General features: G+C 42.8%; 1 protein-coding gene across 1 annotated transcript in view; it reads left to right on the forward strand.

Annotated features, from left to right (window-relative positions):
- LOC306696211 (voltage-dependent T-type calcium channel subunit alpha-1I-like) overlaps positions 1-22,093 on the forward strand; it is a gene marked incomplete at both ends in the record, with an annotated part of 137,186 nt that overhangs the window by 17,146 nt on the left and 97,947 nt on the right. The window contains 2 exons of the mRNA XM_079159764.1: positions 2,203-2,343; positions 6,800-6,933. Of these exons, the coding sequence (XP_079015890.1) occupies positions 2,203-2,343; positions 6,800-6,933 (275 nt within the window). The remainder of the gene's footprint in view (positions 1-2,202; positions 2,344-6,799; positions 6,934-22,093) is intronic.

Consider the following 22,093-nt stretch of genomic DNA (forward strand, 5'->3'; position numbering starts at 1 on the left):
TGCAGAAGATCGCTGTGGCTGCAAAAAGTGTAGTGTGTGTGAGTGTGTGAGTGTGTGTGTGTGTGTGTGTGTGTGTGAGTGTTAGCCTGCAGCATATGCCTGCTTTTGGCATGATTTGAATATTTGTATTGTTTATAAGTGAACCTAAAAAATGAATTTATTCCACATGATTAATATTTGTATATTGGAAACCAACACAAACACATGTAGCTCGACTTCAAACGTCTTCTTCAAGTCTTCCATCGTAGTAAAACATAAAGAAACAATTGTTTGAGGATTTCATTCATCAGCATGAACCTTTTTCAGTTGTGTAAATTGAAAACATTTTGAGTGGTGGTTGAACTACATTTTAAGTCAACAACTTGCTTTTCCCGATAACATAATAACTCCTCATGTTCCTGGCGGGCTTTTATTTTGAAACATTTTGTGGGAAGTGTTGAGCTTCGGTAACTCGATGTTAAAAACAAAACTCTGGTTATATTTCAGCATTTATGATATGAAGCCTGCACACACAAGTCATCTATAAATACACTCATTTAATATTGTCAATAAATAAACAAGTTGATTAAACTCCACAGCAGGAGACAGGGTTGCTCATAGTGTGTGTGTGTGTGTGTGTGTGTGTGTGTGTGTGTGTGTGTGTGTGTGTGTGCGTGTGTGTGTGTGTGTGTGTGTGCGTGTGTGTGTGTGTGTGTGTGTTATCCATGTGTCTGCATTTAATAGCCTGAAGCTGGCGGCCAGCGCATTTTACAGCAATATTAAAAAGAAATAACTGATTGAAGAAGAATGAATGAGAGTCAGATATCAAACACTTTGTTCAGCGCGTGAACTTTACAGGACGTCAGCGTTGAGCAGCCTGCAGCGCTGCAGATGTGTCTGTAGTGAGGTTAGTGTGAGCGAGCGGGTTCTCTTGGGTTGCACGTGCACATTTAGCATCCGTGCGCTTTTCCTGCTCTCGTGCGTTGGCGTGTGTGTGTTTGTGTGTACATGTGGGTGTTTGTGTGTGTGTACACGTGTGTACATGTGGGTGTTTGTGTGTGTGTACACGTGTGTACATGTGGGTGTTTGTGTGTACATGTGGGTGTGTACATGTGTGTGTTTGTGTGTACATGTGGGTGTGTACATGTGTGTGTTTGTGTGTCCATGTGTGTGTTTATGTGTACATGTGGGTGTTTGTGTGTGTGTACACGTGTGTACATGTGTGTGTTTGTGTGTACATGTGGGTGTTTGTGTGTCCATGTGGGTGTTTGTGTGCGTGTGTGTGTGTGTTTGCCCACTCACAGCCTATCTTTGTGCGTGTTGTGATACCTCCAGCGCTCCGTCTCGTTCCTGGATGAAAGGTCCTCGCGGGGCCGAGAGAAGCAGCCTGTTTCTGGGGGAGGAGCATTTCTGTTGCTGCTCGGCCTTCTGGGAGGATCGGACCTCCGGGGCTGCTACTGCACATCCTCCTTCACACACTGTTTCACCGAGCAGTGCGCTCGCTGCCTCAGCACACAGAGGAATGCATATTGAATCCCTCCCGTCACACCCCGCTGCTTTGTCTTTTGTTGTTGTTTTTTAAATGAATTTCTTTTCTTTGCATGCAGCTCGGTTTTTGCATGTTCCTGCTCTCCTCTAAACAAGTGTTGTTCGATACTCTCAAAACACCAGATATGGTCTTGACATTTGTTTTGCAGCAATTGTTTGAGCAGTCAGAGAGTCAACACATAGGGTTTCAGTGCCTTGCTCAAAGGACACACTGACAGTCGCTGGTGGTAGAATTCAATGACGTGAAATGTGCGTCTCTCTTGTTTCAGCTTTAACTTTTGGGTTTCTTTAGAGGGTGCATGTGAGGGCGTCGGGGAGGAGTTCAGTGACATCGATATTGCTAGTTTAGCAGCGTACAGATCGTAAACATCACACATTATATGTTTCATTGCTGCTGTTATAACCGCTCTGAAGGCCGGCTCTCAGACAGCAACACTCAGACAGTAGATGAACAGATCACAGAAGTCTGAAACTATGACTGAATTAAATCCTTTCTAGTGTCGTTCCACTCCGCTGCAGTTTTACCGTTTATAAGTTTCGGGGCTGTTAAAGTCACATGCTCAGACCCTCCTATCTCTCATCATTTGTCACTGACATGATCATGAATTCATGACGTATGAAAGCATGAAGTGTCCTCTCAGATTGCATCCTGTCCTGAGCCTCCTTCTCCTCCAGCTGTTCTCCTTAACGCTCGACGTCTCCACGTGGTTCGAACGCGTGAGCATGATGGTGATCCTGTTGAACTGCGTGACTCTGGGGATGTACCAGCCCTGTGAGAACATCGACTGCACGTCGGACAGATGCCAAATACTACAGGTACGAACACACACACACACACATTTTCTTCCATTGATACACAATGTTGCAGCATGATTTACTCTCTAAGGGCTTGAAACTGTTTGCTTGTGTCTTATTGCAGTTTTGTGTTTGAAGCAGTGATGTAGTGTCACTGTACTGGGACCTTGTGTTTATTATCCACCAGTAGAATCATGCAATCGCTCGCATGCGTCCCGTGAGTGAGCGTGCGCCTCTGTGTCCGTCCACAGCCACATCTCTCATTCTGCTGCAGCAAACTGCATATTATGAGCGCATCACCGACCCCTCAGCCGCCTACACTCTGCAGCCAGAGGACACAGTGAGGTGCAAAAACAGCTTGCCCACTTTTCTTTGGTTTGGACGGTGTGTTTGTCTAACGGCTAACAGAACTACCCGTACTCACACAGCTACTCAGACAGCTTGTTGAGTTTAACGACCATACGGCCAGTTGTGGGACGTGTTCATTCAGTCGCACAACTTCTCCTCGACTGCATCAAACTTTGCGACGTAACTTCTATTTGCTTACGATGTGGCGTTCCTTACGACGGGCATGACAGCCTCACAGAGCCTCTGACATGGCTGGGAACTCTGGTTTCTCTCCCTGTAATTTAAAAGTGCCCTATAGATAATGTTGACTTAGTTACACAGGTTATATAGTTATATATGTGTATTTACGGGCTCTGCATAGATACATCGACGCTGTGCAAAAGCACTCACAAAAGCATGCGTTAATAAATCTGTGCTCTTATACTCTATCTACTATATTTTGTATGTTATCCGCTACATAAGCAGACAGCTCACATGAGCACACAAAGACAACAACATGCCCTCACATTCCTAGAAGTAGAGAGCCAAGAATGTGCTTCTAGGAAGTGTGCGCATGAATTTGTTCCCACACACACACACACACACACACACACACACACACACACACACACACACACACACACACACACACACACACACACACACACACACAATGCTTTCCTCTCAATGCTTCCTCACCTGTAACTCCTCGCAGTGACTCACTGCCAGCATGTGGTCTTTATGGTGCAGCGAGCATGAATTTCTCACGTACGGCACCCCGGCAGCTATCCCCCCCCCATCCCCCCCGTCAACTGGCAGGACACAGGATCCCTTCTCACTTATGTCAAGAGGTGCACACACCCCGAGTGGTGTGTGGGGGGGGGGGGGGGGGGGGTGCACGTATATCTTCGGTTGTCTCTGTAAAGCGCTTGTTGAATCACCTGTTTTTTGGAGGGTTTTTTCACGTTCTCACACGAACACACACAAAAGGCTCTGCACTCAGCACACACAGCGGATTGATCCGGCTCCCTGGGGGAGGTGGCTGGTGAGTTGGACCTAATAGAATTTCTCCTCAGAGTATCTATAGAGCCTATTCAATACCAGCATGGATTTAGTGCGCTGCAGTGCCGCAGTCAATACTCTGCTCTCAGAGAATCCGTTGTTCAATACCGTGATTTCAGTCGAGGCCTCAGCAGCACAATCTTTAAAGCTCTAACAAATGTGGACTTAAAGACGTTCTGGAAGCTTCGTTAGTTTATGTAGTCGGCTAGTTAACGCTCGTAGATGGATGGATGAGTGGATGTAATGGAGAAAATGATAAGTGAATACCAGAATCGGTTGTTCTGTGAGAATCAGAGGCAACTTAAATCGTAGTTTGGTCCTTAAAAATGATGATTGACAGGTCTCTCTACGTCGCTCCTCCTCAGTCCAGATATGGTCACTTCCTGTTCACTGGTTGCAAAAAAGAAAAACATGGCAACGGCCAAAATCTAAGATGGCCACGGCAATATCGTCAAACTCGAGGCTTCATAGCATCGGTCCACAAACCGACGGGTGACGTCACGATGACTACGTCCACTTCTAGTCTACAGTCTGTGGGTCCAACAAACAGCCATCTTTCAGCCAAGAGGCCAGAAGTCAATGTTGATTTATTTATCACGTAACTTGCGTACTAACGGACTGCGGTGTAATCTGTCTGGGCAGCTCCTCGCCGTCAATGTACGTCCACTAAAACCTTTTTATTTTTCCCACTGAAGGAAAAGTAAAGACAAAGGTTTCATTTCTCTGCAGGATTCTTTCCAAAATGTTGCAGCTTTATAACAACAATCTGAGCCGCGTCAGTGGCAACAGTGAGCACACTGTTAGTGGGCGTACATTGACGTTCCCATCAGCCTCGGCTGTACTACTCAACATGAGCGAGTTAGCATTGTAATTGAGAGCTGTAGATGTGTGTGGAACATAATAATATTGTATATGCATATTTGTGTTATTGATATCAGTATCAGCCTCAAAATGTAATCGTGGACTGGGCTAAAGCCCGCCAAAGTTGAAAAGGTTGGAAAGCTTAGAGCATACCAGAATAGAGACGGATAGAAGTGAAGTGTCAAACAAGGGAAACCCAGAGAGAGACGGATGATACAGAAGTATAGAGACGTAAAAGAGACCAGGAGACAAGCGAGTGAGAGGTTAAGAAAGAGAGCGGTGGAAATGTCAGAGGAGGAATGTTTCTCTTGACATTTGGTGGAGTTTTCACCTCCCTCGGTTCAGCGAACTTTACAAAAGGCAGCACCTCGTCCATCTTTCCCGGTTTGACAAAGGTCAAGGTTGCAAACTGCGACCATTCCTCCGCATTAGCAGGCCAAGTCCTGCAGCTCCACCACGCTCCTCCAGGACTGCTGAGTAGAGAGTGACGAAGCAAAGGATTCACATCAGCGGTTCAGATTCAGATCATGTTGCCTACAGTACTTCACCCTCTGAAAATCAAATTACTGGCAACGCCGAGCGCGTCAGTTCCTCCCTAATCCCCCTTCATACACAGAAAAGAACAGCAGCTAATCTCGGCTTTTTGCTCACAACAGCAATATCACGCATTAGCGAGCTGGGTTCTTTGATTTATTTGGATTTTTTTTTCTTTTAATTAGATGCTTGATTAAAGCTGCAGCGAGGTGGGGGGATGTCGATGTGGGGCTTATCTCTGATTACTGCACAAACAAATTATTTTCCATTACGCCACAGTTTAGGGCCAACTGCTCGACTGGGGAGAAGGGGGGGGGGGGGGGGGGGTTTAATAGAGAGAAGGTTTGGAGAGAGATGGAGGTATTAAATTGTTAGAGAAAGACAATAAATAAAACGGTTGCAGGAAGAGAGATGAAGGTAAGAGGAGAGAAACGAGGGGACGCCCAGGAAACACTGCAGGGTGATCAGCCACCTCGTCCCAAAGGAGCCATTGGGTCGATGTCGTGGAAACTGCCCTCTGGACTTTGCCACCTTTGCCCTCGCGTTTCATACAGAAGTGCCTTTCGCTGCAATTAGCAATTATTTTCATTTGTGCTGAATAATGTTCCAAAACTCCCAAGTGGCCTCTACTGACGGCATCAGTCGGAACCAAAGACTGACGTCTGTACTAAAGCTGAAACAATAAGTCGATTAATTGGCTACCCAATTTATTCACAGCTGGTTTATTCACAGCTGCCAATTTGGATTTTCAATAATTTTTCAAGCTAAATTGGTAAATATTTGCTGCTTCTGGCTTCTGAAATATGACAGTTTAATGATTTTCTTTGTCGTAGATGACCGTGAAGTGAAGGTCTCATAGGGCGACCACTGTTCAAAGATGTGTTTAAATATGGAATTGTGTTGAATATCTAAAAACTGTGGCAGTTATGGGCAATGTTACAAATAAAAATATAATATTTTTTTACCAGAAATTGTCTCTAAAAGCCAGCAGAAAGAGTCTCCTTACTAACACGATAAATGGTGGATTGGGGGCGGAGCCGCGTTCATGATGCCGGAGCAACCCTGAGATGATGGAGCGAGCACATCTTGGCACCGGCCTCAAAGCGCTCATTTGATAAAGAGTCAAGCAAACATGACATGTCCCCCACGCCGCTGTGTGTCACTGACAGCAGGCACGACGGACACATCGACTCCAGAGACTCGACTCTGACATCACCATGTTCCCACAGATTCACCGCACCAGGTGGTGTTTTTTCCATTTGCTGCTGGGTTTTTTTTGTTGGATGCAAAGGGAACCTGCACCAACAGTCGCATTATATTCAGCGTCCTACATCTCAAGTTGTATTACAGTGGTTCCGTAGGTTCCCCTCATGTAATATAAAGCAGCGTCTTCGTGAGCCGTTCCCTCATTGCGTCATTTTCCACCTCAGGCTTGGGCAATTTGAATATGATTATAAAGAAACTAAGGTTGAATACCCTGGAAACTATTTGATTTGACTGTTCAATGTTTAGTCAAAGGAAGTTTTTTAAGACCTCCTGTTTCCAGCTTTCTCCGCTCACATGAAGCCTGTTGGTTGGTTCCACTTTGACCTGCTGAGGTTCATCGATGTCCTTCTCTGATGCTTTCTTTGCGGCGCCCAAAGCACTGAGAAATGACACCGTGTCTCTTTGTCGCCCTGTGTCTTCCCGTCAGGCTTTCGACGCTTTCATCTACGTCTTCTTCGCTATGGAGATGGTTATAAAGATGGTCGCGCTGGGGATCTTTGGACGACACTGTTACCTCGGGGACACGTGGAACCGACTGGATTTCTTCATCGTCATGGCAGGGTGAGGACCTCCTGTTCCCTTTGTGCTCTCTCTGTTTGTCAGGGGACTCACATGAGTGTTTTATTCTAACGCACATCTGGCAAAGCAAGAAAACTATTTGTATCACAAATTAAAGCATAATGGATAAACACCATATTTATAAGGTCGTGTAGGATTAAATAGAAACACAAGCTTATTCATTCACACTAATGTGTTTCCCTATTTATAAGTTGTATTATTAGTGAATTAATAATAAGTTCAAATGTATCATTTTGATTTATCAGGCGTATATTTAAAGGCTTGGATTATCTCGGCAGTTCATGGTGCATTGTGCTACCATGCATGGCCAACACCGTCTAAGTTAAATAAGAAACATTTAAGTTAGTCACTGTCGACGTGGGACACGGCGGACAACAACACAACGATGATGTGATTCAGCTAATCACTGTAATGTACTTTAACAAATGAGCTGAAAATGACCCTCGTAAATTTACCACACGTTCATTCTGTTACTGACGACTTCATTAATATCAGGCGAAACCTTTTGCTGGTGAAATAAATTCACTTAAACCAACCTCATTACTCAACCTCATAATATAGGTTTTGTGAGTGAAATCAATGATGAATCCTTTACAAACGTAACCCCGAACCTGAACCCGTTTCCAGTCTCAGTTAGCATGAAGCGATGTGGTTTCTGTGGTTTCTGCTCTGTGTTTTTGTCCATTCACAGTCTGTTGTATTGTTTTTTTAATGGCAGAGCGTTGCTCTGACTGCTTTCAGTTTCCTTTGATCCTCTTCTTCTGCTATGTTGAGTGACGCAGCGAGAGTCTATAGCCATTTTTCAAATATTTTCACGTCTTTTTTATTGATCAGGACAGGAACTGGGAGTGTCTGTTATTGCAAGTTAGGATTTGAAAGGATGCAAATGTCTGTACGTTGCAGTCTGTATTTGAAGTATTGTAACTTCTGCCAAAAACGCATGAAAGTGGCTTTCACACCTTCATGTATATATTCAACTCATTCACTGGGCGGTTTTGTCGTGGACGCCTGAGGGTAAATCAAATTCCGGTGAAATGACAGCAAGTCATGCAGCACTTTGCTTCTGTTGTTTTATTTTGACATGTCTTCGCTAGTTTTAAATAGCTCACAAAGAATTAAACCGAAACCTCCGGAGCCAAAAAGTGAAAAACCACAGTTCCTCAAATGGTCACTTGAGGCTCCAGAAGCACGTTGATCCTCATAGACCCCCATGTTAAAATATCCACCTTTACAGCGGGAATAAACATGTTCCTGTTCAAAAAACTGTACCGGTGGTGAATTGATTAAAACTAATGAACTATATTCATATCACGTTATGCATAATTAAGGGCGTGGCTGCTTAGCTAGCTGCTAGCTGTCTCCTAGGTGTTGCCTCAGCTAATCACTGAACTTAAACATTTGGCCGTGTTTGTAATGTTGGTGACTTCCGAATAATCTTTCATGAAAAATAATCAGGCTTTTTGTGTGGTTGAAACGGACCACTCTAAGGAGTCTGTGCATTTTTTATTTCATCACAAACAAACTAGCACTAGCTAGCTGTCACTTAGCATTTGTTATGCTAACGGTAACTCTTTCCCAGCTCCACCCTCTCGTCCTAATAGGTTCACTACAGGCTTAATACCCACAGACTGATGGGTGACGTCACAGTGACTACGTCCACTTCTTCTATACAAAGACTTTCATGCTTAAGACGCTGTGCGGTCACTACATCAACGAAGAATTTCTACTTAACACACTGTCGGTTCAACTGCTTTTTCATGAAAAATGTCTGTATTCTCGTTCTGAAACGTATACGTGATGCTATGGGTAACACAATCGTACAGCCTTTAACATAGTTTAGCTTTTCCTGCTAAAATCACTTATCGGCCATCAGAGTGGTTGGTCTGATTTTCGGATGGTGTCAAACACACTTCAGGTTGTCGGCCGATTCACAGCCTATAACGGCTAGTTTCAAGTGATTGATGAAGAAACTCCCAATAACAAGAACTCTAGATCAATCTGTACACACGTTTCTTCACTCACACAGAACCCCATAGAGGTGTTTTATTGCCACAGAATATATTATCGATTTTCATTGCAACCAAACATCACAAACCAGCTGACAGCTGAGTTTAAATTGATTATTAGAACGGCTGTGGCACTGTGATGAAAACCTAAATGTTACTCTCCTTGAAGATGCCGTTCTTTGACGTGTGCATCACTCACGTTGGTTTTAAGGAATAAATACAAGAGCTCTGGATTCTCTGGACCTTATTGGTGTCCTTTCAGTTCAGCTAGCAATTCTGCTCGATGGTAATAAAAATATAGCTGGTGAGAGAATAAGGAAAACAACAGAAAAAAAACAACCTCTGGCAAGAAGCAGACATTTCCAATTTAACATATTATCTCTTGGCACATGAGAGGAAAAGTAATTACCATGAATTGATAAAATGATCAAATTGTAGCTTTCTTTTCCCAGTTGTTGCCCCATCACGATCAGTAAACAGACCCGCTTTAAAGGAGACGACGACGCCAACAGGGTCTGGGGATGCTGGGTAAACATCGCTCATCTGTGTCTCTTGTTGGATGAAGCTCGTAGAAAGACATTCCTCTATGTTGGTGACTTTCCAAACAGCTTAATTAACCGACATACTGTGCACAGGAGAAATATTAGGAGTATTCAAAGACAACACAATCAACTCTAACCGTTTCTTTGGTTATCAATTAGAAGCTCATCAAATGGGCCACAATGATTCTGTGTACAAACAAGCTTTATACCAATTGCTTAAGCTACCCTCACTATGGGCTCTAAAGTCATAGAGCAACAGTCTAATTGTGCACAAGTGCATATTGACTTTTAAAGTGATTCACTCCAGAGATTTAGTATTAAACCTTCGTAGGTCCACGTTTGGTGACGCAGAAGAGACAAATAAAGCTTTAAAACGGAGGCAGCCGGGACAAAGAGAGCCTACATTCTCGTCCCAGGTGTGGTTCAAGCTCCAATAATTAAAAAAGCAAAACCAATAATATTTCCCAACTGGAACTCCCAATGACTGGTGAAATGGCCTTTATGTATAAAATCTATCCATCCATCCGTCCATCGTACCTCCCTCCATCCCATCTATCATCCATCCATCTTTTCCACCATCCATCCATCCATCCATCCATCCATCCATCAGTCCGTTCATCCATCCATCCATCCATCAGTCCGTTCATCCATCCATCCATCCTCCATCCATCCATCCATCCACTCTCACCGTGAACGTTCTTCCTTTAACTTGCATTCATTAATGTGGTTGTTAAGCCAGATGTGACTGTAAAAAGTCAAACACGCTGAAAACCATGCCACATGATTTAAGCACATCTCCTTTCTCTCTTCCCACAATGCCCTCTTTTAATTCATATTAAAATAGTTATTTTAAATATTTGCTTCCAAAGAAAATGTTTGTGCTTAGTACAGTGGCTTGCAAAAGTATTCATACCCCTTGAACTTTTCCACATTTTGTCACATTACACGCCACAAACATAAATATATTTTATTGGAATTTTATGTGAAAGACCAACACAAAGTGTCACACAATTGTGAAGAACAAAGAAAATGATACTTGTTTTTAAATTTTTTTCACAAATAAAAAACTGAAAAGTGCAGTGTGCAAAATTATTCAGCCCCCTTTTCTCTGAGTGCAACCAATTGCCTTCAGAAGTTGCCTGATGACTGCTGAATGATTGAATGTTGACCTTATGACTAAATAGAGTCCACCTGTGTGTAATCTAATCTCAGTACAAATACAGCTGTTCTGTGACGGCCTCAGAGGTTTGTTAAGAGAATATTGGGGAGCAAACAGGACCATGAAGTCCAAGGAACACACCAGACAGGTCAGAGATAAAGTTGTGGAGAAGTTTAAAGCAGGGTTAGGCTATAAAAAGATTTCCCAAGCTTTGAACATGTCACGGAGCACTGCTCAATCCATTATCCGGAAATGGAAAGAGTATGGCACAACTGCAAACCTACCAAGACACAGCCGTCCACCTAAACTTACAGGCCGAACAAGCAGAGCACTGACAAGAGATGCAGCCAAGAGGCCCATGGTGACTCTGGACGAACTGCAGAGATCCACAGCTCAGGTGGGGGAATCTGTCCACAGGACAACTATTGGGCGTGCACTCTACAAATCTGGCCTTTATGGAAGGGTGGCAAGAAGAAAGCCATTGTTAAAAGAAAACCATAAGAAGTCCCGTTTGCAGTTTGCCAGAAACCATGTGGGGGACACAGCAAACATGTGGAAGAAGGTGCTCTGGTCAGATGAGACCAAAATTGAACTTTTTGGCCTAAATGCAAAACGTTATGTGTGGCGGAAACCTAACACTGCACATCACCCTGAACACACCATCCCCACTGTCAAACATGGTGGTGGTAGCATGATGCTCTGGGGGTGCTTCTCTTCAGCAGGGACAGGGAAGTTGGTCAGAGTTGATGGGAAGATGGATGGAGCCAAATACAGGGCAATCTTGGAAGAAAACCTGTTGGAGTCTGCAAAAGACTTGAGACTGGGGCGGAGGTTCACCTTCCAGCAGGACAACGACCCTAAACATAAAGCCAGGGCTACAATGGAATGGTTTAAAACAAAACATATTCATGTGTTAGAATGGCCCAGTCAAAGTCCAGACCTAAATCCCATCGAGAATCTGTGGCAAGATCTGAAAACCGCCGTTCACAAACGCTCTCCATCTAATCTGACTGAGCTTGAGCTGTTTTGCAAAGAAGAATGGGCAAAAATCTCAGTCTCTAGATGTGCAGCGCTGGTAGAGACATACCCCAAAAGACTTGCAGCTGTAATTGCAGCAAAAGGCGGTTCCACAAAGTATTGACTCAGGGGGACTGAATAATTTTGCACACTGCACTTTTCAGTTTTGTATTTGTGAAAAAAATTTAAAAACATGTATAATGTTCTTTGTACTTCACAATTGTGTGACACTTTGTGTTGGTCTTTCACATAAAATTCCAATAAAATATATTTATGTTTGTGGCGTGTAATGTGACAAAATGTGGAAAAGTTCAAGGGGTATGAATACTTTTGCAAGCCACTGTATTTATATATTTCTGTTACATATCTCTTTTCCATGAATTATTCACTTTTTGCTTCTCTATTGTCCCCCAAAAGGTTTCCACCATTTTTAACTGATCTTTCTTTTTTTCTACTTTAGCCATGTTCCCTCCCTCCTCTTCATTTCCACTCTCTTCATCCTCCTCTTCTTGTTTTGCCCTCAAGGGGAAGGTGAACATTACTCATTCACTTTTTACTGCCCTGGTTTCTCGAGATTTTCCATAAATTTCAACAGCGCACCGTTCCAGCCCCGAGGCTGGAGAAGATACCGCCGCCACCATCTTGCTTCTTCGTGATGTTGTACGCGGTCTGTTTCCTCCACTCTGATCCCAGTTTCGGCACATATTTCCCCCTCTGTTGTCGTCCTTTAAACAGCAGCCGCAGAGATCTATCGCCTCGTCTCTGTGGAATCCAAACCCCAATGCTTAGTGCGTTCACTACCACCGGTAACTCCCCAGTACTCACAATCACCACATGCAGCGCATGTCGAGGCAAGGAGGGGGAGCACGATAAAACGTCGCACCCCTGGGAACTAGCGTGCTGCAAACACAAACAGTAGGCGAGCTGCAGGAAGGGGATTAGGAGCAGCGTGAGTCCCCACACCAGGCTCTGCTTAGCCTGCCTGTACAGCTGAACCCTGCACACAGCTAGATTGTGTGGAGCCGTGTGTGTCAGCCTGGTGTTTGTGTGTTTGTGGACTGGTGCGGAGAACGCAGGTGTGCCAACAGTAAATCAAAAGTTTTGCTCTTTGAGTGAATTCTCCCTCAGGCTCAGCCCCCTGCTGCATGCCTGTTTTGTCGGTCATTCTTTTATTTAAGAAAAGCTCCAGCTGAAAGCCTCGTGCATTGTGTTCCAGAGCATTGTTACTCAACTCAACCTTTTATATTTCTTTGGTTTAGATGCTGTTGAGTTAGTAAAAATACTTTCCGTTATCCTCGGATGTTTTTGAAATGTGACGGTCAGTGCTTAGGCAAGAGGGCGTGGCTTGTGTGGCCGCTAAAGCTGCACAAATAAGACAAAAATGTCTGTATAAATCTCAACCTTTGAACTGGGCTGCTGAGAAAATGGCTTCTTGGCGCTTCTGTGCTATTTGCGCATATTTAAATTAGGTTCTGTGACAGAAATTTGGCACAAAAATGGCGCCTTTCTGTGTAAATGAGCCTCATTGCAAAACAGTCCAATTCACGAAGATCAGCGCTGGAAGTCACACGCTGTTACACTGAAGTTATTAGCGTCTGAAGCACATTTATCTGACAGACATAGCTATTAAATCACAAACACGGTTTCTCTGTGTCACAAAATAAAAACTCTACATCGCACAATAAAAGAGCCGATTCAGATGCAAAAAGGGAATCTTATTTCTTGCGGGCCTGGAGTCAAACCCTCCCACATTGTTCATTTTCAATAGATGACATGTTGTCTGTGGCTCAGGAGATAAAGCACTGGTGGAATCGATCCTCTGCTCGGGGAAGTCCGCTTGTCGAAGTGTCCTTGAGCCCCAAGAACCCCAAATTGCTCCCCAATGGGCCGGCCAGCGCCTTGCATGGCTGCTCTGCCATCATCTGTGTGTGAATGAAGAGACACGTTGTAAAGAGCTTTGTCGGCTAAGACAGACGTCTTCTGTCGCTCCTCTTTAGCACATTCTACACATTCACTACACAAACATAACCCAGTGAAGCCTACGAAGCCAGCGTCGGTCCGTTTATTGAAGAGCAGAATACATTTATTCATCCTCAGTTCTTTTTTTCTCTGAGGTTTCTCACAGCTAATGATGGGAGCTCCGTTATGCTCAACAAAACCAGCGCCATAGGATATCTGTCTCTCCGCATTCACATCTCCAGCGTGGTGATTATACGTGCGCGTCTGCTCTCGGCTCCTGGTTGCAGTAATAACGTCGCTTCCAATGAGTGAATCTGATCCTAATGCGCTGTGCCACCACGGACAGGGATGGAGAGAGACAGAGAGAAGCAAGAGAAGGAAGGAGTTTGGCTTCAGTCTTTAGCGGTTGACACCTGCTGTTGCTCAGCATCAGGCCTCCCTCTCGCCTTGGCTGCTTGAAGAGATTTGGAGGTTTAGTTGTAGGAAGCTGCCCTGAAAAAAAGGGAAATACTGGCAATAAAGAATGAGCAAATTCTCGTCAAAACATACAGTAAACTAAATGTATGAGTGAAAATTAGCCATCAATGTCCTAATTGCCTTAACAAGGTAGTGGTGTGATAGCTACTAATCAAACACGTTCTGACTGAAGCTCATTGAACAGCCTCTGGCAGCTTTGGTCAGCAGCCCTCTGCTACATGATGCTCTATGCACACACTGCCTTTTCAAAGCTAAACGATTGTGGTTTTGGTTTGAATAAGTATGTTTGTTTTGTAGTTATAAAGGCTACGTTTGTTTTCTTCATAAAAACACACAATTTAAATGATGAAGATTGTATTTTTATGAACATGTTGTCGTCAGTAGTTTGAATGATGTATTATTAGAGTTAGTGTAAACAGCTCATAATTCATCTCTAATATCTATTTTATATTCATGTGAAAACATCTCCTTCAAACTACTGGATTCATTCAAGTTTCTCACCAAAACTACATTTTACAGACTACATGTGAACACATCATGATGACGTTATAATGAACCTTCAGCCAGTACTCGTAACTTTATTTACACTCTGATGGTTAACGTTAAACTTTATTTACACTCTGATGGTTAACCTTAAAACTTTATTTACACTCTGATGGTTAACGTTAAACTTTATTTACACTCTGATGGTTAACGTTAAACTTTATTTACACTCTGATGGTTAACGTTAAAACTTTATTTACACTGTGATGGTTAACCTTAAAACTTTATTTACACTCTGATGGTTAACGTTAAACTTTATTTACACTCTGATGGTTAACGTTAAACTTTATTTACACTCTGATGGTTAACCTTAAAACTTTATTTACACTCTGATGGTTAACGTTAAACTTTATTTACACTCTGATGGTTAACGTTAAACTTTATTTACACTCTGATGGTTAACGTTAAACTTTATTTACACTCTGATGGTTAACGTTAAAACTTTATTTACACTCTGATGGTTAACGTTAAACTTTATTTACACTCTGATGGTTAACGTTAAACTTTATTTACACTCTGATGGTTAACGTTAAACTTTATTTACACTCTGATGGTTAACGTTAAACTTTATTTACACTCTGATGGTTAACGTTAAAACTTTATTTACACTCTGATGGTTAACCTTAAAACTTTATTTACACTCTGATGGTTAACGTTAAACTTTATTTACACTCTGATGGTTAACGTTAAACTTTATTTACACTCTGATGGTTAACGTTAAACTTTATTTACACTGATGGTTAACATTAAAACTTTATTTATACTGTGATGGTTAACGTTAAACTTTATTTACACTCTGATGGTTAAAGTTAAAACTTTATTTACACTGTGATGGTTAACGTTAACCATCAGAGAGTAAATAAAGTTTTAACGTTAAAACTTTATTTACTCTCTGATGGTTAATGTTAAAACTTTATTTACACTGTGATGGTTAACGTTAAACTTTATTTACACTCTGATGGTTAACATTAAAACTTTATTTACACTGTGATGGTTAACGTTAACCATCAGAGAGTAAATAAAGTTTTAACGTTAAAACTTTATTTACTCTCTGATGGTTAATGTTAAAACTTTATTTACACTGTGATGGTTAACGTTAAACTTTATTTACACTCTGATGGTTAACGTTAAACTTTATTTACACTGTGATGGTTAACGTTAAACTTTATTTACACTCTGATGGTTAACGTTAAACTGTGTCATTGATGTGTGAGGGGATCAGTACACCACCAATTGCAAGAATTGTTTTTGCCCTTGAATTCATATTGTTTCCTCTCAAAGTGCCGCTGGTTCAGAAATGTTTGTATAACTGGAACCTGCCCCCCAATGACCCGCCTGTATTGTATGCTTGTGTGTATGTGAGTGCAAACTGCACATTTAAAAATGTGTGTGTGTGTGTGTGTGTGTGTGTGTGTGTGTGTGTCCTTTTGTGACAGCCTGTCATCTGTCTTGGAGAGGCTATCGGTGAGTGCAGGTGCAGCTTTACACCTCCTCTCTCAGGATCCTTTCTCTCTGCTCCTCCTCCTCTCCCCTCATGTCCTCTATCTGTCTCCGACACTCAGCAGAGGGAGCAGGAGAGGAGGTGAGGACGCTCCGGTGTGTCCAGGGAGCATAAATTAAAAAAAACAAAAAATACACAGAGACGGGAACATCAAAGCGTATTAATGGAGAAATGTCAGGGCTCATGAATTTACACATTTCACAACTCTAAATGCATTCCTATCAAACTCATTGTAAGAATGACAACCAGGACTGTGTCGTCCTCTGTTGCTCAGGCTGTTGCTCTGAGCGTTGCCCATGTCAGCAGAACCTCCACTCTTCAATGGGCAATCTGAGCCCAGGTAATTGCTTGCTGTTCCTTGCCACCATTGTTGCAGCCATAGAATGCTGGTTGCGTGAGATTCACTGCAGTGGCAAATGTTATTCTTACAGGTCTAGAAAGGCATTTATCCATTCAGCCATCTTTTCCTCCATCCATCCACTGTTTCACTCCTTCCTTCTGCCATTTCCAAACATTTCCAGAGTGGAGGACACAATCACAAACGTATAGAAGAAGTAGACGTAGTCATCGGGACGTCACCCATTGGTTTGTTGACTGATGTTTTGAAGCCTTGAGTTTGGCAATTTTTGCCATCGCCATCTTGGATTATGGCTGTTGCCTTGTTGTTTTTTTGCAGCCAATAAACAGGAAGTGACCACATCTGGACTGAGGAGGAGTGACGTAGAGACGCCGTATACGTCTCTGGTAGAGACCTGTCAATCACCGTGTAGCCCCGCCCCTAAAGCATCCCCTGCCTTATGGTCTGTTTGACTCTAAATTTATACCCAAACATAGAGCTGGGCATCGATCAGCCGATCTTCTGATTGAAGGACAACCCGCTCCACCACTATATGCACCATAAAAAATATACATATATTTCAACGTGATCGTGTGTGATGGACTTGTGTCTGAAGACGTGTACGTGTTTTTCTGTTTATGTTATTGTGACTGTGGGTTTAATAGATGCTTTTATTTTCCGATCGGTGCCATCTGTTCCTCTCTGTTCTGGTCTCATCGTGTACAGACGATGTGCGTTCCCTCGTATATATTGAACATATGCTTTCGGTATACATCTTAACTGTCTCCCCACTTACATCCAGAGCTGCCAAGCCTCACGCTGGGGAGGAGAGCAGATGGAAGACCCTCATTTATCTCGCTCTGTGTTGGCAGAACTATATGTACATATACTGTATATAAATCTCATGTTCTGCAGAAATAAGTGCCGTCCGCTCATGTACTTTTCTGAAATGGTCGATGGAAGTAATTATGTTCTTCCAATGAGGTTATAAATAACAACTCGTGTTTCATTGTGAAAACAAAGGACCGTCTACTATTTATTCATTATTTTACAAAATCACACCGACAATAACCGGGTTTCCGTTCACATGTTTTAGAATCGCTTTAGAAAAGCTTTATGGAAACAATTCAATTCAATCCAACTTCTTCAATTGGGGGAAAATAAAGTGTTTTTTCAAAAAAGAGTTTTACGCTAAATGGATAATAAAAAAACTTCTTTGCCGAATAGATTCTGCCGTAGTGAACATTTAACTCACATGACTCATCAGCTGTTTCTGCGTCTTGTTGGATTTATGATTTATTTAATACCAGCTGACATGAAAGAATAATTAATACTTTCCCAATTGGACCAAATTCCGGAAGAACCTCTGTCTCCATGTTTCTCTCGTAGATGGTTAGATGACAAGCGGACATGCTTTGTTTCTGGTTCACAACCTCTTCTTCTTCTACTCTTTCTTTACCCGCAGATTACAGCCATGCGTAGCTTAAAGTGCCAACTTCTGATGAAACTTACGCAGCCTGGTTTATTTAGCTCCTCGTCTAATGTACATTTCCATCTCAAAAGTTTGCTTTTAAAATTTAAATGGAAAATGACAAAAAAAAGTGGCATCTGCAAATAATGAGCTCAATATAAAGATAGAGTTATACAAAACGTTAAACACAATGACAGTTAAAAAATGTAAAAGGTATGAAAAGATAATTATATTTACAAATACAAAATTAAAAAAGTCAGTAGATATCATGATAAGACATTATGATAGAACAGTTATCAATAATCATAGATGGTATGTTCTTATCACACAGTTTACATGTATGTAAGTATATATACATATATATATGTATTAAAGATGTAAAGGCACATGATGCCAAAGCTGTGAGAAAGGATGACGCCATCTTGGATCAGCATCATCTGGTCACGTATTGATGAGGCTGCTGCAGCGATACGACTTACTGTAACACATCCAACAGTGTGTACTTAATGCTGCACCCACACTCTGTTTGCACTGCGTATATTTAACGCGATGGCTGCAAAGTAAGTGTGTTTCATCTGCTAAAGCGCTAAAGTCTTTTGCATGTTTTATGTTTTTTGTGCAGCGCGTGTGTTTTGCGCGTGCACATATTCTACTGAGTGTAGCTGGAAGATGATGCACGAGGTTACTGAGTTAATGATCCTGGATAGTTTCTGACACCAAGTGTGTAGTAAATGAAGCCTGTGAATCCGTCTGGTATCATACAGCACCAACTGTCTGAACAGGTGTGTGTGTGTGTGTGTGTGTGTGTGTGTGCATTCTGGGCTCATTATTTTCAGATAAAGTCATGAAGTCATATGTAGAATATACATGCACGCTGGTCATTTCTTGGTATTTATTTCTCTCCCCGCTCGATCACAACTTTTTTGTCAGTTCAGTCAAGTTTCTGTCGACTCGACTAAATACTTTTCCCGGGAAATTTGAAAGCTGGCGTTGAAAAGTAAGCACACGTAACTCTTTCATGATGTTTGTCAAATGCATGAGCAGTGAGTACGAGTGATGCGTGTTACTACTTCCAGGCTAGTCCCTGAATAGAGCTCTGAATATTTCCCTCACATCATCCGCTGACTTTGATGAGGGATGCACTTTGACTGAGCAGTATAACTGAAGAAAGCATACAGACGGGATGAAGACCACGTTTAAGACACATGCTTCAAATGTACATACACATAAAAAACACGGATGAAAGTTGCTTCGAATAATTTATCGCTCCAAAACAGAACTTTAAATGAGTGCTGTGGCGCAGGAAGCTTGTTGAAAGACGAGCCGAGCTTGTGGGAAGTGACTTTCTTCGACATTAAAAGTGAGATTAAAGGCATCGATGCAAATATGCAACAGTTGCCTGCTGCTGTTTCCCTGAGCTAATGCGAGCTATTTTATTGAGTTTCCTTTCAGGGAAATCTTCTGAGTGAAGTTAAGTTCAGTTAAAGTGTGTGTGTGTCGAGGGCTTTTATTGTGAAAGGTAAAATAACTAGAAGGAGTGGATCTGCTCTGCGCTGCCGTTGTCAAAGTAAAGGGAGTAATACATGTAGCCGTGTGGGTTTGCACGACTGAGCCTCTGTTGTTTTACACTATAGTGTGTTGTGCAGTGATTGGTTGAAGCCTTTATTCACATCGCGAACGCTAAAATAAAAGCTAAAAAGTACTCGAGACAAAAAAACAACAGCTCGAGCCTTTAGAGGCAAAGATGGGTCCGTTTAAATCTCCGAATGCTCCGTGAAGAGATCTGGTTTGTGTCACAGCACCTGCTCTCAGATTCACCTGGTTCAGTGTTCTCACAAAGCGGAAACTTCCAAAATGAGCTCCCGTGTAACGGGAAGACGTGGTGGAGGACATGGAAGAGGGACGGGAACAGCTTCAGCAGACAGAAGGCTTCATGTTTGACAAGATATCCACATGTCTGCACATATAACACACACACACACACACACACAGACATGTGTACGAGTGTCTGTCCCCAGCTGGAGGTGTAACATTACCTCATTAGAGCTCCGACGCCACACGACACACTGCAGGAATGTGAGAATGGAAAATAACACACACGCACACACACAGAAAGGACAAAACAAATAGAGAAAGATATTTAAGAGACAGTTTGTGAGGCAGAAAATAAAGAGGAAAAGGTAAAGAGGGAGACGAGTGCGTCAGAGCTGTTGTAAACGAGTGTGTGTGTGTGTGTGTGTGTGTGCGTGCGTGCGTGCGTGCCTCTATCTTCTCTGACTTGCAAACCACTGCTGGGACAGAAGATCTACTGCATCCATTAATCTCATTTGAATAATTAATGCCGTCTCCTCCAGAAGGAGAGTTTCGTGTGGACCTGCGAGACATTCGGAGCGTTCCTGTAATCGCCACATCAGTTTATTCTCTCGCCTGTTTTCATGCCGTGTGTAGCTACAGCCGGCAGACTGACCGCCCTGAATGTGCAAGATCTGTTTCGCTGCCTGGATCAGCAATTTGAACTTTTTGTGTTTTGCTAATATATGTTGCACCTAATGTGACGAAGAAGCAGGTGAACTTCTGCTGTTCATGCTGGTGAAGTGCAACGTAACAGATCCACAGCTGTGACTCAGAGCATTTATTCATGATGTTCTGCTCTGTGACAGTGAGAGAAGGCTTGATGCATTAGCTTCCTCCTCTCGTTTTATTGGATCGGTGTCTCGTATAGGATTTACTGCTGGGATATTAAAAAACTTAAATAATTACAGACTGTACTGCTGAGTTTGTTTTGCTCATGCTAGCATTGTTGGATGGATTCATGTTGTCCTCCTCTGACGCCATCACGAGGTTAACGTGTGTGACTCTCAGCGAAATGTCTTTGACAGCTTTTGTCGTCGTGAAAACATCTCAACTTTTTGCAACCAGTGAACAGGAAGTGACCATATTAGGACTGAGGAGGAGTGACGTAGAGACCTGTCAATCACCGTGTAGCCACTTTTCAAAACCGGAAGTTGCCGCCTAGTGATCACCGGACTTTATCTTTAGCGCCATCGTCAGGTCAAAGGTTGCCCAACGCGTTCCACAATGACCCGCAAAACTTATCCTCGTCAGCCTCAGTTGGACCTTGTGTTCACTGATCATTAGCAAATGCTAGCATGCTAACATGCTACATTAAGATGGTGAACATTATATCTGCTGAACATCTGCTGGCTGCACCCTCTGATCGCACACATTAGTTTATTTCAGATCAATCAACAAACAGACGTCCGCATCTCTATCTGATGGCGGAGTTCACCGTGAACGTGACCTCTGAAGATAATTAACACTGTTGGGAACGCCGCCTTCATTTCATTTCAAATAAAGTGCTGTCAAGGGAAGCTCAGAGCGAACGCGAAATCTTTGTCCAATTTTCTAACTTTAGTGAGTCTGGAGTCACTGAGAGGAGAAAACATAAGCAGCAACTTCATTTGAGCTCATCAACAACCTGATCAAATATCGATTGAGGTCATTTGCATTTGTAGATCCCACTTTGGCTTTTGAAAATTGAATTTCTCAAACTCTCGTGAATCCTGCACAGCGTCTTGCTCAGCCTGCCTCTCTACATGATCTCCATCATTCAAAGCTCCTCCCTCCATCCAGCAGGAAGCCCCGGAGAGAAACCGCCCCGCGGGCTCATGGGAGTAGATTCTTCTAAATGCCAACTTGTGCTTTTCTTTGGGAGGTAAAGTAAACGGCGGAGAGACAGAGCGGCTCCCTCAAGAGAAGAGAAGACTCTAAAAAGAGAAGAATGTTTAAGAAGGGGTTTAAAATACACATCCACACACACACACACACACACACACACACACACCTTTAAAGTCGCTTAGGAACAAAAGTTCCTCCTTTTCAAATATTCATGAGGCGGTCTGGTTAAAGCAGTCTTAACTCAAACACAGACAGACACTAAATTTAGTTTGACCTGTGTGCGTGTGTGTATGCGTGTGTGTATGCGTGTGTGTGTGTGTGTGTGTGTGTGTGTGTGTGTGTGTGTGTGTGTGTGTGTGTGTGTGTGTGTGTGTGTGTGTGTGTGTGTGTGTGTGTGTGTGTGTGTGTGTGTGCGTGCGTGCGTGCGTGCGTGCGTGCGTGCGTGCGTGCGT

The sequence above is a fragment of the Pholis gunnellus genome, assembly GCF_910591455.1.
Source record: "Pholis gunnellus genome assembly, chromosome: 5".
In the NCBI taxonomy this organism is placed as follows: domain Eukaryota; kingdom Metazoa; phylum Chordata; class Actinopteri; order Perciformes; family Pholidae; genus Pholis; species Pholis gunnellus.